Source organism: Saccopteryx leptura, chromosome 1, assembly GCF_036850995.1.
Source record: "Saccopteryx leptura isolate mSacLep1 chromosome 1, mSacLep1_pri_phased_curated, whole genome shotgun sequence".
Classification (NCBI taxonomy): domain Eukaryota; kingdom Metazoa; phylum Chordata; class Mammalia; order Chiroptera; family Emballonuridae; genus Saccopteryx; species Saccopteryx leptura.
This window is the reverse complement of record NC_089503.1, coordinates 116134153-116153541: the sequence shown is the minus strand read 5'-3', so window position 1 is coordinate 116153541 and position 19389 is coordinate 116134153. Positions and strand designations below refer to the sequence as shown.

The 19389-nt window shown below is 37.4% G+C and overlaps 1 protein-coding gene across 4 annotated transcripts in view; it reads right to left on the bottom strand.

Moving 5' to 3' along the window:
* The window catches only part of CDH12 (cadherin 12), a 979368-nt gene that overhangs the window by 213008 nt on the left and 746971 nt on the right, over positions 1 to 19389 (bottom strand). For all 4 annotated transcript variants that reach the window (XM_066374045.1, XM_066374074.1, XM_066374064.1 and 1 more), the window contains exon 4: positions 14204 to 14620. In XM_066374045.1, coding sequence (XP_066230142.1) covers positions 14204 to 14434 — 231 coding nt within the window. In that variant the 5' untranslated portion in view covers positions 14435 to 14620. The remainder of the gene's footprint in view (positions 1 to 14203; positions 14621 to 19389) is intronic.

Below are 19389 nucleotides of genomic sequence, written 5' to 3'. Positions count from 1 at the left end.
TATGATAGATCCCTCCCTCACTTTTCTCTTGTCCCAAGAAGTAAAATGTACATTTTAATGAAGTTAGACACTCCTATCCCCACATTTCATCAGAAATATTACAATTTTTATACTGGGCTAAATGTATGGAGTGAGTGAAGCACAGTAATAATAATGACACTGGCATAGAATCTGAATATATTATCAGTTCACACAATAATTTTATTTTCTTCCCATATTATTCCTATTTTAAAGAGGAGGATACTGAAACAATCAAGTTATTCAAAGCCACAAAAAAAGCCCATAATTATTTCACTATCCCCTGCTGGTTGTCTCCCAGGGACCACATTTCTGACAACTAGCCCTCTGGACCTTTAAAACACAGACAGGACTGATTGAGCAGTTCTAAGTGTCTGCAATGAAAGACATAATGTCCTAGAGCATTCTGTTGTGTTCAGGTTAATATTCTAAAAAAAAAAAGGCAGCAACCTCTTTCTGTAAATGGCCAGATAATCAATAGTTTAGGTTTAGTGAGCTATACTATTTCTGTCCTAATTAGTCAACCTCGCCATCTTGTGAGAAAGCAGCCATAGACAATATGGAAACAAATGAGCATGGTTGTGTTCCAATAAAATTTTATTTGCAAAAACAAGCAGTGGGTTGGATTTGGTCTGAAAGCTATATTTGCTAACACCTTATCTGCACTCATATTTGTTAATATTAATGTTTATGTTCAAGTATCCCTTTATTGTCCAAAATATTTTTCTGAACCTCCTTGACCTTCAGGTAAAGAGTAGCATAAACAGGGACATTTAGTACTTAGAAAAGCACTTTCAAAGGTATTTACACACTTGTAACTATTAGGGAGAAAAATGTGTGATTAATATTCTAAAAACAAACAAATACAAAACACAATGTTAAATACACAGGTGGGGGGAGATTCTTTAAACAAACTCAGTTTTAGATGTCTTCTTTCCTTTTATGAAAAACAAAGTAATGAGATGAGGAAAGGGTCTGAATTCTGGAGAACTGGTCTATTCAGGCACTGGGAGTTTGGGGACATCAATTTCTTTAGGAATAACTGGATACTAAATGAGGTTCTCCCTTCATTGTCCCATTTTCTTTTTTTCTTTTTCTTTATTCTTTTTTGTATTATTCTGAAGTGAGAAGCAGGGAGGCAGAGAGACAGACTCCCACATGTACCCAAACGGGATCCATCCAGCATGCCCACTAGGGGGCGATGCTCTGCCCATCTGGAGCATTGCCCTGTTGCAACTGGAGCCATTCTAGTACCTGAGGCGGAGGCCATGGAACCATCCTCAGCACCCAGGCTAACTTTGCTCCAATGGAGACTTGGCTGTGGGAGAGGAAGGGAGAAAGAAAGGAAGAGAGAAAGAGGGAAGGGTGGAGAAGCAGATGGGTGCTTCTCCTGTGTGCCCTGGCCTGGAATCAAACTCAGGACTTCCACACACTTTTGGCTGATTATCTACCACTGAGCCAATTGACCAGGGCTTCATTTCCCCATTTTCACTCTTCATGCCTTCAATCTGTGAAGAGAAAGCCTTGATATTTTATAATCCACAAGAGCCAAATACTACAGACATCCATTTAACTGTCTAAGCTTTCATGGAGTCATGATGAAATTCAACTTGTTTAAGAGCAGGCAACTTGTCTAATACTCATTCACAGTTCTGGGTCTGTCTTCTAGGCCAGTGGTCCCCAATCTTTTTTGGGCCATGGACAGGTTTAATGTCAGAAAATATTTTCATGGACTGGCCTTTAGGGTGGGACAGATAAATGTATCATGTGATCAAGACAAGCATCAAGAGTGAGTCTTAGACGGATGTAACAGAGGGAATCTGGTCATTTTTAAAAAATAAAACATCGTTCAGACTTAAATATAAATAAAATGGAAATAATGTAAGTTATTTATTCTTTCTCTGCTGACCGGTACCAAATGGCCCACAGACCGGTACCAGTCCGCAGCCTGGGGTTTGGGGACCACTGGACTAGGCAACCAAGAAATCTAGGCAGAGATTCCAAGTAACATATGATATGTCTTTTGCAGCCATTTCTTTATATTTGAAAATATGTTTAGGATTTTTTAGAAGTCTTTAATGACTCTAAAAAGAATCCTGGTGTATTTCTGTACATATATTTCCTATTTTGTACCTGTTAGAAGAACCTCTAATTTTACCCTAAATTGTCCTTTCTTTTGGTCTCTCAGGATCTTTCCTAGTCAAGAAAGAAAAAGAAGAGAAAAAGGAAAGAAGAAAAAAAGGAAAGAAAGAAGGGGAAAAGGAAGGAAGGAAGGAAGGAAGGAAGGAAGGAAGGAAGGAAGGAAGGAAGGAAGGAAGAAAGGAAGGAAGGAAGGAAGGAAGGAAAGAAGGAAAGAAGGAAGGAAGGAAAGAAGGAGAGAAAGAAGGAAAAGGAAGCACAAGAGGGAGGGAGGGAGGGAGAAAGAAAGAAAAAGAAGGAGAAGAAAAAGAAAGATTATACTTACACTATGTTAATTTTGGTCTCAATTTTATAATATTTTCAACTCTAGTTTTAAATCTAAACTTTGGCATTGGTTGGTGGCTCAGGGAATAGAGCATCAGCCCAGCATATGGATGTACCAGGTTTGATTCCTAGTCAGGGCACACAAGAGAAGTAACAATCTTCTTCTCTTCCCCATCCTCTCCCCCTTTTCTTTCTCTTCCCCTTGCACAGCCAGTGGCTCATTTTGTTGAAGCATTGGCCCTAGGTGCTGAGGATAGCTCAGTTGCTATGAATGTGTCAGCCTCAGGCACTAAAAATAACTCTAGCATTGGCTTGATGGTGTTGCCAGGTGAATCCCAGTCAGGGCACATGCAGGAGTCTGCCTCACTATCTCCCCTCCTCTCTCTAAAATAACAACAACAACAACAACAACAACAAAACCCCCAAACAAACAAACAAAAAAAAGCAAAGCTTTAAATGGGTTAATGGGCTCTGATTGTTGAAATAAAACAATGTTTCTCCTATCCTTGGATAGAAATGTAACTGTTGCTAGTTTCCATGTTCTTTGGAACTATAATACATGAGTTCAGTGTTTTAATTTGTGGACAGTTATGAAATAAAAGTAGAATTTTAATGAATTTCAGATCACAATCATGTAGTGGATAATAGATTTTCTTATTTATCCAATAGTGGATAAATATTTTCCTATTTCGTCTTAAAATGTCTCAATGGAAGGGAAAAAAATACTGGAAGGTTGTGGTTTCAGCCATTTCTTATTACCTCCTTTTTATTTCAAAATAGAAGTTTTCTTGTGTTTTAATTTATTTTGTATGCTTTTTAAAGCTTCAAAACTGGTTCTTCAGGGGTGCCTTTAAAAGTATATTTGAAACATATTTGCAACAGTAACTGACACGGTCGATACAAGTGTAATTCCATCTTTCAATTCTACCAATGCTTTGTTTATTTTGTAAGCTTATTCAACAGAAAATTGCATTTAGAGCATTTTATGTATCATGAAAAAAATAGCATTGCCCTCTTTTAATGCCCATCACTTTCAAAACCACATTCTGAATTAAAATTTTATATACTTTATAATAGATGGATGAATATATGATGAAAACCACATAACTATATCCAAACAATTATATCCAATTTCACTAGCACTTAGTACTTCATAAAGAGAATTTTAATTTTATATGAACTATCCGCTCTTTATAATAGTAAATTATTGTTTATGTCAGAAAAAGTAATTCTTACATTTTAAACAAGGGATGAGACTATCAGTATAAGTATGAGGAGGTTATATCCCAAACAATTATTCATATCCAGTAGCTGAAATATAAGTTATCATCTATCATTTAGATAGGAAAGTAAGTATGTATACTGCAAAGGTTACTTATTGGGAAGATAGTTAATTTGCAAAGACCAACATCACTAAGAAATAGAAGTAGATTTGAAACATTTCTTTAAATATCAGTTTTACCCCACTTTTCTGTTTATAACTCTAAATCCAAGATTCAGAATATAAGTGGATATAAACTGTTGGAGGAATCTTTTTAATGTTATTTAAAAAGAAAAGAGAGAGGAAAAGGGGGTTCATTATCTGTCTAATGGCAAAGCAACTCAATTAATTGTCAGAAGAAAGTATTTAAATTGAAATCACTACAGTATATTGTGTTGCTTTAGTGAGTCAGCACACTACATGGCTTTGGGAGACAATTCTCCATCATTTTTTTTATGTTCCTACAGGTCTTACACAGAGAGCACTAAATATCTTTTTTTTTAAGACTATACTTTTAACAATGTTTATACATATAGCAACCACCTTGAAAAGTTAAGATAGCTTTTGTTTGTGTGTGTTACTCAGTGAGAGGGGGGGGAGGCAGAAATAAACTTCCGCATATGCTCCAACCAAGATCCACATGGCAAGCCCCCTAGGGGACAATGCTCTGCCCATCTGGAGAATGGCTCTGTTGCTCAGCAATTGAGCTCTTTCTAGCACCTGAGGCAGTGGCCATGGAGTCATACTCAGCACCAGGGGCCAATTCACTCCAACTGAGCCATGGCTATAGGAAGGTGAGAAAGAGAGATAAAGAGAGAGAGAATTGAGAAGGGGAGGGGTGGAGAAGCAGATGGGTGCTTTTCCTGTGTGCCCTGATAAGAGAAGTGAACCCAGACATTCACCCACCAGGCCTATGCTTTACCACTGAACCAGGGTCAAGATAATATCTTCATCCAATGAAAAGGAAAGACATGCTTATTACTCAATAAACAGAGATAATATCTCCTAACCAATCAAAAGACAAGAATTATCAGGGTTCCTCTTCTAGGCCCACTGCTTCACAGCATCCACCTGGGCCTATTTGTTTTTCCCCTGTGGTATGTGGGGCAACAAAAACTGATTCAATTTTGCTGATGTTCAAGCTGCTTGTTGTCCTGCGAGGGATATAGTCCCCTGTCTCTGACCCAGGTATCTCATGTCTTCTCACAACAATCATGAAACTGCAGAAGACTAAGAGTTCTTAATAGTTGACATAAAACAATAACAAAAAGCAACATCATTCATTAAGAATGAGTATTAGTATACATTAAAAGTTTATTCTAAAGTGATTATGTATATGATATATAGGAAATCTCCTTTATACCATCTCTATGGGAAATTCCCAGGAGTAGAACTTGATCACTTTCATAATAGTAATTTCAAATATTAGTTACATTGATTAAATGTCAGTAACAATAAAATATATGGGCCTGACCTGTGGTGGCACAGTGGATAAAGCATCAACCTGGAAATGCTGAGGTTGCCAGTTCGAAACCCTGGGCCTGCCTGGTCAAGGCACATATATGGGAGTTGATGCTTCCTGCTCCTCCCCCCCTTCTCTCTCTCTCTCCTCTCTAAAATGAATAAATAAATAAATAATTTTAAAAAGAAAATGTTAAAAAAATAAAATAAATAAAAATAAAAAATAAAATATATGGTGCCTCATGAACAATGAAATATAGGTAGAATCTTTCATGACAGTGGGTTACTATTTTTCAGAGTCAACAAAGAGGAATGTTTCTCACATGTATGTACTATACTTAAAGTCAACCAGAAGAACTCACTCATATTTCAAGTATGTTTGAGTTGTATAAAGTGTATATATTCATGAACTCAATGTTGTTAGAAGATCAGAACATAAAATCTGAAATTTTTATTATTTAGGTACTCTATGCTCCCTATTTTTTCATTAACTTTTATACAGGTGGCTTTCCCAGGGTACTTCCCTTATAATTCCTTTAGGTTTTATCTTTTATCACCTAGTATAACATGCGAATTGTACATAATTATCCTTGTTAGTCCGGAGACAGCACTATTTTCCAATTTCTCCAACTAATATTTTAAAGACAAGAGTTCAGTAACACATGCTCAAACACACACACACACACACACACACAATGAAGTTTGTGATATACACAATTGAGATATTTCTGGTGAATACATAGTCTGGGTATGTGACATTACATTATATTATTAGTATGGATTGACACACATGTACTTAAACACTTTTCTGTAGATAATTATTATAACACCTGGAATTTTAATCAAAGCCTCCTGACTTTTTGGCCTAGCTGTTAAGTAACACTATCCATAAATAATACAGAAGAATGTTTAGAAGAAAAAAATAACATATAATTAGATGTAGAAAAAAAAACAGCAGAAGGAGAAAGATGAAGAAGAGAGGAAAAGGAGATTTAAAAAGAAGAAAAAGAAAGATAGTGCTCAAATCTTAATGCTGTCCATGCTATTTTTGAAATCCCAGTTTCAGTCATTTATATATTGATATAAAGATAGTTAAATTTTATTCAAGGTCTCAACAATTAAATTAAAGCAAACACATTAAAGCTTTATGGCATAGCTCTTATAAAGTAACTAGCATACCAGAAGCAGAAGTAAATTGTAAAGGAGAGAGAACCGGCATACAATGGGCATTGACTATTTGAAAAGTACTTTAGTTTATTATGTTATGTAGTTGTTCAAATTCCATTTCAAGCAATTTTCCTTTTAAACATATTGCTATCTAGTCATATTCAAAGATGATTACTTCAAAGATACCTCAATGCACTGGGAAAAACTATAAAATTCAGGGATATGTTTAAGAACCAAGGTGTGGAATAAAATATCAGGCTTACCTAATGGTTTCTTGTGATATTTTGCTATAGAAAGAGCAGGTAGCTAAAGATGCTTTGATTAACAGCCAGTCAATACATTTGGCAGCTGGAAGGATTAGAAATAAGACCTTGATTTAGGGCAATTGAATATACCACAAAGATCCTCAGATATGTAAGTGAGGCAGGAGTCAAGAGGATGCATAAGGTTTTAAATCTTTATAAAGACTGAGTTGGTATAATTAATCTTGAATCTCAAATGAACACAAATTACTTTGATATTGAATGCTCAGACCTTAGGAGTAAACTGAACATGAAAACTGCATGATAAGATTCTATTAAAGCTACAAGACTAGATAGATAGACAGACAGATAGATAGATAGATAGATAGATAGATAGATAGATGATAGTTGAGCCATAAAAACATTTTTAAATGTGTCGGTGTAACTTTATAATATAATTTGCATTTTTATTATGTACAAAGTTTTATATACGAGTAAAAATATTGCCATAATATTGTGTTAATTTAGAAGAAATTTAAAGTAGACAAAATATTTTTGTATTACAATTGTAGCAATTTTAACAAACTATCCTACTACCTCTAACTTTCTTTTTTTCCTTCCAAAACAAATTTTTTATATAATTACCCCCCAGATATTATATTGCCACTGTTACAATTTTCATATCTATAAAAGTTTTTGTTACTAAATCTCTAAATCTCTTGAATTTTAGTATTTATAGTTTCACTCTAGTTTCTATTTGACTTTTCCTTTCTTGATACCCTTCTCTCTCTTCAGTCGCACTGGCCTTATAACTCTGCAATAATGAGTGATATAATCATCTGCTTCTTTTTCTTCTTTGCTAGATGTCTTGATAGGAAAAAAAAAAAAAGCACACATGGCTGTTAGTTTCACCATTGGCAATTTTTTTTAAATTTTTTATTATTTTATTTATTTTAGAGAAGGAGGGAAGAATGAGAAAGAGAGAGAGAGAAAGAGTTTGGGGAAGAAGTAAGAAGCATCAACTCCCATATGTGCCTTGACCAGGCAAGTCCAGGGTTTTGATTCAGCGACCTCCGCATTCCAGGTTGATGCTTTATCCACTGTGCCACCACAGGTGAGGCCACAAATCTTTTAAAAAGTAATTTTCCTTAAATCCTGAGAGTCAACCAGCACTTGTTTCTCTAATGAATGTTAACTCAGTGGGCCAGGATGCCCAGATATTAGATTAAACATTATTCTGAATGTTTCTGTGAAGGTGTATTTTTGAGTGAGATTAACATTTAAATTAGTAGATTCTAAGTTAAACAGATGTTCTTGCATATAATAGGCAGGTTCATCTAATCAGCTGAAAGCCTTTATAAAACAAGGACTGACTTCTCCCAGACAAGAAAATAAATTGCCAGCGGAAGACATTTCAGCTCAAACTTGAGTTCTTTCTGGGTCCCCTGTTTGTTGGCCTATCCTGCAGATTTGGAACTTTCATATCCACAATCACATGAGCTATACATATTTAAAATAAGTAAGTAAACATGAATTTTAAAGCAAATATATGTGTATACATAGCTTATTTATTTTGATTCTTTGGAGAACCCTCACTGACACAAATATTGGTACCAGGAGTGGTTGTAAGGGAACAAAATATTACAGATATTTTTTCTTAATTGGTTCTGTGGTTTCTGGAACTGACTCTCTAATTAAAGATAAATATACTAATGACTCTATTTCCCCTAGTAAAAAAAAAACACTGATAGTCTCTGCTGTAATAGAGCAATAGAGATGTGCAAAATATCACTATTGGATACTCTGAATTAAACATTTAAAAAAAGTGAACATCTGGGTAATCATTTATATAATATGTTTTTTCCAAACTCATGATTATAAACATATGGCTCGTTCCTTCCAGTGTTCCTAGATGTCTTAGGCTGGTTGAGCTGCTATAACAAAATACAATAGAGCGGTACCTAATGTTAAGCAAATAAGTTTGTAAAATATGATTTTTATGCTCACTTTGTTTAAAATGGTGCTGCCCACAGGAATGATGCTGCCAGGTGAAATGGCTAATCACCTTCCTGCTTGGGAAGGACTATTGTCATGCTAACGTGTGCTGGAGGAGGGATTTTCACAACAAGAAGAGTTTGTGAAGAAGTAGGAAGAAGGAGGCCATGTTTTCTGCAGAGAAGGCAGCCAAGATGTCAGGGTACTGAAGGAGAAGCCAGTTTGTGAGGAGAGTAAAAAGCCATGTTGGCACATGGGGAACCAGAAGTGATTTAGACTGGTGGGGGGACTTTGATTCTAGGAAAAACTGGAAAGGATTCTTCTGGTTGTGAAACTGGAGAACATGTGAGTGGGTTTTGGTGCCCTGTGTGTTATTACTTGCCAGCCAGTTACAAGGCTAGAATAAAGGCATGGCCCACCAGTTTTTGGTTCCACAGTTTCTTTACTGTTTGTCCAAATTCAATGAGAACCTTCAAGTAAAGTGCAGTGATGGCGGCCCTGACTGCTGGCCTTACATTTGGTGTAGTTGGCAGGATTCAGGTCAGATTGGTATGGAGCCGCCACCACCCTTGAAGGGTGAGGTAGGTGACTGGTTGCTGTTATGGTTCTCCATGCCTGTCTTTTTGGGGACTGTAGGCTGGCTGATTTTTACAGCCATGTGTGAGGAAACCAAGAGCTCTGTGGAAGAGGCTGTCCAAGACCTGCAAACTGAGGAGCAGAAAGAGTTGGAATGGTCACAGGAAAAAGAGATGTAGATCCTGGAACTGGAGCAAGCGCTGGAGAAGGAGGACGACCAAGTTCACGAGTTGCACCTGGAAATGGAGCAGTCTCTGGAGAAGGAATTACAGGTGTATCAGTTGTCGTTTGCTCTGGAAGTTGCTGAGAGCTGGCAGCCACAGGGGACTAAGATGGAGCCGTGCCAGCAAAGTGGATCTGAGTAAGTGGGAGTAGGCATTTCCAGCTCCTCTTCTGAAGATGAGGAGAATCGGGCTGAAGCTGCTGTCCACAGAGAGCAGGTGAGAACCCAGCAGCAAGTAGTACCTACTAAGCCCCTGATATGTTTGTGGGACAAACAGGTGGATGACAGCATGCTCTCTGGACCAGAGGCAAAAATGCTGGCAGCCATTGCCATGTTCTCCCCCTTGGTACATCATCGTAAGACCTGCCAGGATGGCAGGGATGAGGGGGGAGGCCTGAGGCCCCGTGTGCATGGACTGATTCCTGGACTGTTCCCGTGTTGGATGGATATATGGCTTTTGGACAATGTGATAAACCCTGATGGGGGGGCAGGTCTGCTGGAGGCCCTCCTGCTGCGGGAAGCTTTTCATCCAGTTGGAGAGAAGCTCCAAGGACATTCTGCATTTGGGGCAAAGTGCTCAGAGAAACACAGTGAAGGGCACCTTTGTAATTGTAGATATTGTATGACTTGAGGCTGTTGCTGTAATTTGTTTGTGTGATGTGCCTAATTCCTTGCACAGGAATGCCTATGGTGTGGATTGTGGATTGCAAAGTGAGCAATAGGGGTGAAATGTTGGGCAAATAAGTTTGTAAAATGTGATTTTTATGCTCACTTTGTCAAAAATGGCGCTGCTCATGGTAATGATGCTGCCAGGTGAAATGGCTAATTATCTTCCTGCTAACGTGTGCTGGAGGAGGGGTTTTTGCACCAAGAAAAGTTTGTGATGAAGTAGGAGAAAGAGGCCATGTTTTCAGAGAAGGCAGCCAAGATGGCAGAGTACTAAAAGAGAAGCCAGTTTGTGCAGAGAGTAAGAAGCCATGGTAGCACATGAAGAACCAGAAGTGATTTAGTTGGTGGGGGCCTTTGATTCTAGGAAAAAACAAAAAAGATTCTCCTGGTTGTGGAACTGAAGAATATGTGAGTGGATTTTGGTATCCTGTGTGTTTTTACTCACCGGCTGGTTGTGAGGCTAGAATAAAAGCATGGCCCACCAGTTTTTGGCTCCATAGTTTATTTACTGTCTGTCCAAATTCAATGAGAACTGTCATGTGAATGGCAGTGATGGTGGCTCTGACTGCTGGCCTTACAACTAATAAACTTATTTTTTGTGTGAGTAGGTGATGGCGCACTGGTTAGAGCATAAACCTGTAATACTAAGAACCCAGGTTCAAAGCTTCAAGATTGCTGGCTTGAGTATGGACTCATCCAGCTTGAGAGTGGGCTGACCAGCTTAAGCATGGGTTTACTGGCTTGAGCATGGGATCACAGACATAACCTCATGAGCCCATGGTCACTGGCTCTAGCAAGGGTTCTCTGCCTCAGCTGAAGCCTCCCAGTCAAGGCACATATGAGAAAGCAATCAATGAACAACTGAAGTGCCACAACAATGTGATGCTTTTCATCTCTCTCCCTTCTTTCTGTCCCTGTCTGTCCTTCTCTCACTCACTCTCTCTTTCCCTCTCTGTCTCTCTCATTTTCCTTACATTCACTGGGATGTGAAATGCTACAGTAAGGACAGACTAGAAGTAGTTTCATTAATTTTTCAAAAAAATGCCAACTCTGTCACTTCAAATTTGAGCATCTAAAGACTATAGATGTACTTTAAACTAAACCAGAGCATACCTATTCATAAAATCTTTGCCAGGAATCTTGACTCCATGTCCAGCTTGTGTTATAGGCACAGTTCAGATAAGTGACACCCATGAAGCTGTTTTAGGACTCTGCTACTACCTCTTCATTGTCTTAGATTTCAAAACTCAAGCCCTATATTAACTTTACTCACCAGTAACAAGTGTACCAGCCCAACATGAACCTATTTTACTATAAAAATGTTTTGGTGATTATTATCTTGTTCTATGATTGTATGAAGAAGTCATATAAGCACAAGCAATGTACAGTGACACAAGGAAACTTCTATGTTTTATAGAACTTTTCTCAAGATTTTAGAAGACTATTTTTTTTTATTATTATTTCTCTGAAGTTGGAAATGGGGAGGCAGTCAGACAGACTCCCGCATGCGCCCAACCGGGATCCACCCGGCATGCCCACCAGGGGGTGATGCTCTGCCCATCTTGGGGCATCGCTCTGCCACAACCAGAGCCATTCTAGCACCTGAGGCAGAGGCCACAGAGCCATCCTCAGCGCCCGGGCAAACGATGCTCCAATGGAGCCTCGGCTGCGGGAGGGAAAGAGAGAGACAGAGAAGAAGGAGAGGGGGAGGGGTGGAGAAGCAGATGGGCGCTTCTCCTGTGTGCCCTGGCCAAGAATTGAACCTGGGACTCCCACACACCAGGCTGATGCTCTACCACTGAGCCAACTGGCCAGGGCCAAAGACTATTCTTGTTCTTAGGGTTATTTGTGGTCAGCAGTACCATCCGGATGAGGTGAGCTGAGCTGGACTGAAACTGATTGAGCTTAGTGTCCATTTCTCCCATCAGGGTCCAATAAGGCTCTTTCTGGCTTTCTACTCATTTCTGAGATCACCAGATACCCTGTGGAGCTTCAGAAATTGGGACCCCTGGGGTTGTCCCATGGCAATATGACCAGGTCTTGATTCCTAGTGGGTGGAAATCCTGTCAAGACATTGCTCCTACTTAATGGTACTGATAATTTTTTTTCTTACAAGATTACTAGAAACTGGATTGCTGGAGTTGTATGCAAAGACTGATCTGATGTAAATCATTTTTTTTCTTTGTGACAGAGATAAAGACACAGAGAGAGGGACAGATGGAGACAGCCAGACAGAAAGGGAGAGAGATGAGAAGCATCAATTCTTCATTGTAGCACCTTAGTTGTTCATTGATTGCTTTCTCATATGTGCCTTGTCTGGGGTGGCTACAGCAGACCGAGTGATCCCTTGCTCAAGCCAGCGACTTTGAGCTCAAGCTGGTGAACCTTGCCCAAACCAGATGAGCCTGCGCTCAAGCTGGCAAACTTGAGGTTTTGAACCTGCATCCTCTGTGTCCCAGATTAATGCCCTATCTACTGCGCCACTACCTGCTAAGGCTGTCACTCAAATTTCTATATGTAAACAAATGTCTCACAGGAAAAATTTGTCTGGGAATTCATACACCTTAGGGAGACTTTAGCTATGTCTTCATGTTCAACAAATGTTTCTATTGAAGGACCTGCCATACTGTATTAGTCAATATTCTTTAAATAGTTTTCCAAAAATAATTCCAAAAAAGTAATGAAAAAAATTAAGATCTTGAATGAACTTTCTTCTTTGACCTAACATTGTCATCATAAGACTTAATCATGTTTATCATTAGTTTAGGTTTCCAGCAAGCTCTGAGGACTTTAATGATCCAAAGACTTACTCTTCTACATATCTGCTTTGTAATAGTTCTCTTTCTATAGTTTCCTTTCTGCCCTTGGAGTTCTTTTAAACTTTTCATACATGGTTAAAACTATAAAAAAGTTTTAAAGTTTGAAATCAGAATTAAAAGTATCAAAATAAAATAAAATCTTTCTTAAAAAATAAAAAAGTTTTTCCAGTGCTATTGATAAGTTCTATCTATTCTAGACATAGGTCAAAATTCTATGAAAGGGACCTTGGCTGGTTGGCTCAGTGGTAGAGCATCGACCTGGCGTGTGGGTGTCCCTAGCCGGGGCACACAGGAGAAGCGCCCATCTGCTTCTCCACCCCTCCCCCTCTCCTTCCTCTCTGTCTCTTCCCCTCTCGCAGCAAAGGCTCCATTGGAGCAAAGTTGGTTCAGGTGCTGAGGATGGCTCTATGGCCTCTGCCTCAGGCGCTAGAATGTCTCTGGTTGCAACAGAGCGATGCCCCAGATGGGCAGAGCATCGCCCCCTGGTGGGCATGCTGGGTGGATCCCCGTCAGGTGCATGCAGGAGTCTGTCTGACTGCCTCTCCCTTTCCAACTTCAGAAAAATACAAAAAAAAATTCTATGAAAGGAAAATAGCAGTAAAGGATAAATGTGCTGAAACAGACAGTTGCCATCAACTATTTTCTTAAAAAAAAAAAAAGAAATTTCTATAAGTTGAAGTATGGCTAGAAATATGTGTGCTGTGTTGAAGATTGATGTGTACATATTTGGGTTCCAAAAGTTTTTAATTTGGTCATAAATTGCTTCATTAATAGCTTGAAGAGCATATAATAAAGAGATTATTTATGAAACATAAGCAAGCCAAGTCAAATACTTCAGAACCACAATTCTAATTTTATGTCATGTTTTCAAGGGAGAGAAAAAAAAAGACATCTTGGTGACTCAAGGACATCAACAGCAGTTTAAAATATTTACACCTGGTGTGTGTTTTTCTGTCTCTTATTGGTGAACAATTTTATAATGTCTATGAGCAATAATGTGCTATCACAAGACTTCTACTGACTTCTATATATTTTAACTTTATGTTTAGCAAGAAATGTCAAAAATAGAAACCAAATATATATTAATTTTATTAAAATCACCAAGAATAATTAAAGTAAAGAGGGATTAAATGATATTCCAAAGCTTACCCACGTCACTGAATCAAGAAGAAAAACCAGGTCTCTTGAATTTCCTCTCCAGTGTTCTAGTCACTGGTTTGTTCAACTCCTGTGCAAAACATCCACACACAATACACAATGCATAATCCCCATTGCTATCAAGCGCTTGTCAAAAGAAACAGGCCATTACCTTTCCCACATACTGAGGTTCGGAGCCCATGTATTCCTCCAGCACAAAAAATTGATTCCATACCCAGCCACGTTTAACTCGTTGCAAATGTGATCGGTGCCCTGGCAGGTGGATAACATTTTCTCTTGGTTCCGTGGCTAAAGTCTGTTGTAGCTGTGGTCGAAGTGGTGTTAGGAGACCTCCATCAAACAGGACCCAGAGAAGCAGGGATAAACAGTTCCTTGTAAGCATTGGCAAAGGCTTTCCGACAGCAGAGTAATAAAAACTCCAGCACTTAATGTAGAATTGTGGAATCCAGGTTTGAGGTGTCTGTGGCCTCCACCACTTAGCTTTCCGTTTTATTACAGAGATGGTAATGCAGGCATTAATCCTTTTGATGAAAAGGCTTCTGCAGTATTATAGTCCATCTAAAGGGACCTATAAAAAAGATTAATAAAGATACATTAAATTGATAGAATTACATGATAGCCATCAAAACTCTCTTTATATCTGGCAACAATTGAAGAAACAGAGAGGAAAGACTTTTTAAAAATTATATTGATAAATGTCTATTACTATTCAACCTGTTAACTTCAATAAACTAAGCTTTTTACAGACTTGAAAAAGCATTAGGTATAATGAAGCAAAAGGTGTATCATAAACATAAACAATCATTTTTTAAATATAATCATTATTTTAAGAATAAAGCGGAGATCAATGTTTTTAAAGTGACCTAAAAGTAAGGTTTAGCAACCTCAGCACTATGGATGTTTTAGATTGGATAATTCTTTTCTGCTAGGGACATATTTTATGATTTTTTGAAGTAAATCCTTTCTTCTGGTCATTAACAAAGTAGCATCCTCCCACACCCAGTTGTGACAACCAAAAATATCCACACACCTTGTCAAATATCTCTTTTGAAGAACAAAACAGGCCAAGATTGAGAACCACAGATTTAGAGAATAAGATAAAAAAAAATTTTTAAGTAAAAACCAAGACTCATGGAAATAGACAAAATGAAGTAGTTTTCAGGGGGAGGGGGTCTTCAGGGAGGGAGGTAAAGGGGGGCAACTATATGGTAACGGAAAAATATTTGACTTTGGGTGACAGGCAATAATGCAACAATAGTTCAAATGCTTTAGAAATGTTTACTTGTAACTTATGTATTCTTATTGACCAATGTTACTCCATTAAATTTAATTTCTAAATTAAAAAAAGAAAAAATTTCCTTAATGATACAAAGAATAAGACCATCCAAGGGAAAATAAATTAAAAAAATAAAAATCAAGATAAATTACTACATGTGAAAGTAAATGATCATAATAAAATATAAATGATTAGTAAACTGTCAGATGGCTTTATAAACTTTAAGTAAAAAAAAAAAAAAATGCTTTTCTGACCTTGTTATACCAAAAACACTGAGTATGTGTGAATTATTTTGTAAATGATGTTCAGCTCAAAGAGACCTTAGATCCCTTCCAGATGGACAACCTCTCTTTGCATTTAGGTAAAATGAGCTATGAACTTCACTTTATAACAAACATTTTTTTCTTCATTCACTTGTCTAACGTTTACTGAGTATCTACAATGTACTAAGTCATTTGTTATGTAGTAGATAAGGAAACAGACACAATCTGTGCCTCAAACTAACAGTCAAAAAATAGATGAGGGCAAATTTACCAATGCTGTGAAAATTAGCAAACATCCTGTTGGCAAAACTTAAGCTAGCAAACTAAGTTGGTAAAAGCCTATCAGAGGTGACAATGACACTGAGAGCTACAGGAATAGAAGCATCCCTGTATTTTGCAAGCAGGCTTGGAAAAAACATATAACTTGAGTCAAAGTGGTTTTATACATTTGGCTCTAGGGGCTCAATGCTCACAGCCTATGAGGTTTCCAAGGGCCAAAAAATGTTGGAGGCCAGAAATTATATATAATGCTTCCAAAATAAGACATCTAAAATCACAATCGATACATGTATAATTAAATGTCTACAAAACATGGCGCTTTGTTCATCTGCAGCTGCAATTCAGTTTAGCTATACTTAAAATCAGGGGTCTCAAACTCAACTCAGCATGTGGGCTGCAGAGCAAGATCACAGCCCTTCGGCGGGCCGCACTAGGTCTACAAAAGGCAACTGTTAAGCAACACTTTTCTCACTGCAGTTGAAAACAAAAAAAAATCAGTACAACAAGCACAATCGTACATGCAGTTTACTCAGTGTCACAAAATGACCAGAAACTGTAGTTCGCATCACAACTGCTGTTAACTAAGCTAATATCTAGCTAGGATGCTAGAGAAATGAAAAATACAAGTAGGCCCCTAGGCTTACTTAATTTTATCCAAAATATTTTGAACTTTGTGGATTAGTCTGCAGGCCGCACAAAATTGTTCAGCGGGCCGCATGCGGCCCGCGGGCCGCAAGTTTGAGACCCCCTGCATAAAATAATAAAAAAATATATTCAAATTTCAACATTTAATGTGAAAGCAATTCTCAATGTTTGAGGTAGATGTGAGATGGAGAGTGTCTAAAAGTTAGACTCAAAAAGCATTTCAGTCTGACCTGTGGTGGCGCAGTGGATAAAGCGTCAACCTGGAAACGGTGAGGTTGCCTGTTCCAAACCTTGGACTTGCTGGTCAAGGCACATATGGGAGTTGATGCTTCTTGCTCTTCCCCCCCACATAATGAATAAATAAAAATATTAAAAAAAAAAGCATTTCATAAGAGCACTCCCAAAAGGAGAAATAAATAGAATATATATTTTATATAGTCGAAAGGAATGTGACCTTTATACAACCCCCCAAAAAATTAATAATGTATATTTTATTTCATCATTTTGTTCAGATATATTAATATTCATAGAAAGTTAACTTACACTTACATTGTTCAACATGGTAATCACCAGCCATGTGTGGCTATTTAGTGAAATTTAGCAATTTGAGTTTGAGATGTGCTCTGCTTTTCAATTGTATACCCAAATTCAAAGACTTAGTACAAAATATAAGAATTTTAAATATTTCATTCATCTCTACATTTATTACTTGTTGACATGATAATATTCTGCTAAGTAAAATAAATTATTAAATTAATTTTATCCATTTATTCTTTCTTTTTAATGTGTTTACTAGAAAATTAAAATTATATATGCAGTTTGCATTTATGGTTTGTGTAATTTTCTGTTAGTACTGGTTTAAACAATTGAGTTTAAACCTTAAACTGTAATTTCTACTGAAGTAATTTATTCTTAACATTCACAATGCAGTATCAATCATAAATGGTATCATGTCTGTGTGGCAATCTATTTAAGAGGTCAGAGAATATTTGCTCCTGTTTTAGTAAGCCTGTGTAAGCATAGTGTGCATATTGCTCTCATCTCTTGACAAGTTTAAATTACTAACATGGACATCCAACATGACTTGAACTTTGTGTTTTCTATGTTTCTTCCTCTCTTTAAATTTTCAAAATATTTGAAAATGCATGGAAAAATTAAGTTCATGTTTGTTCCTATACTTATAGCAGTGTTAGAGCAGGCATGCTCAGACACAGGGGAAGGTAAACATTAGTAGAAAAGATGGAGAACAAGAACTCTAACTTCCCAAACTTAGTCTACAAATAAGGTTGTATTTCTTCCTTCTGATTTCATGAAAATTTCTCTACTTTTCTTTTTAGTGTAAGTGGTATCAAAATTTAGATTTTAGAAGCATTGATACCTAAGGTTATTCCTCTGAATAAGTGTCTTTTTATTTTATAGTTAAGATTCTTGATGTTTGACATCTGGCTATATTCATCAGCGCTGTCACCAGTTTGATCCCAGCTTTGTAGTAAAAAAAAAAAAAAGTCTGAAATCTGAGTGTTGATTCCCTACCAGAATTTCCATTTAGAAATTCTAACCTTCCCATGTCATCCCCCATCTGTTATGCTAGAATGTGTGTTTGCAACATGAGGGGATTAACTTACAAATGATTGGTGAGTAGACAAGAATGTGAATATAACATGAAAAGTAGGTTGTTTCTTGAGCTAATTTCCCAGCGTATTAAAGATTCACATCACCAAAAGCAGAAGCTACACACAAAGTATTGTAACAAGGCTCAACTTTACTTGAGCCACAGAGGAGTACAAGAAACAAGAATCCCATTTTCTTCACACCCCCAGTCCGCTCTTCCCTTTGACTCTCACTGGACAAGCAGTCTGTCTTAACGTGCTGTGCTCTCTGCTTGTTTTGTGTGTGTGCCCCGCCCTCTTCCTCTCTCTCTTCGTAGGCTGATCATTCCTTATCCTTGCTGCCAAATTATTTTTATTATTTTCCTTAAAATGTAATATATACAAAAATACTTATTAGTGATTTATTCTTGCTAAGATTCATTAAAATGATAATTGCTATGGAGTGACTGCACAGGTTTTAGGATCTGCATAGAATCTTAATTTTTCCATGCATGGTTCTATCTTAATATGAATTCTGAAGAATGCACAGGTTTTTAGGGACTCACATATTACAGTGCAGGAGAAATACTTGTAATAAAAAATATAAAGCTTTCTCACGCATACTGAGGGTGTCAGTGTAGTTAAGTGAGATTTTTAAATCCAGTATTTTATTATGACATGCACAAACTTAACAGGCCTATGTGATCTACCTCTGCTCACTAGACCTTTGCTATTCTCCCCTCTCTTGACTTCAAATCCCTTAACAAATAAATCTTATTATTAAAAAGAATAGTAATAATTTATGTTATAGATGCATTTTATAATTGTCTGTTACAGTTTTCTGGGTGGAGTAAAGAGTGGCTCTGACAGTGGTAAAGATGCCTCTTCCCATAAGTCTCCACTTAACTTTGTCATTACGTTCTTGGAACTGCTATGACCCAACATTTATGGAAATCAATTTGACCACAGGCTAATTACTATAAGCAAGAGTTAAGTTCCTGGGGCCTTGCATCAACATTATAATAGAACAACATTGAACAAAATGATGTTATTTGAGGATCTGCTGTATCTGGCAAGTGGTTGATACCAAGTACATATTTGAGTTTGAGTGAACTAGCCATTAAATAATAGCTCACTTGTATTGAGAACTTACTGTTTCACCTGATGCTGTATGTTCAGTACCTGTACAGCCGTTCTGTGATCGAGGTACTATTATTATACCCATTTTACACATAAAACAGGAACAGGGCAGCTAAATAATTTAGACATGGTACAGAAATTAACA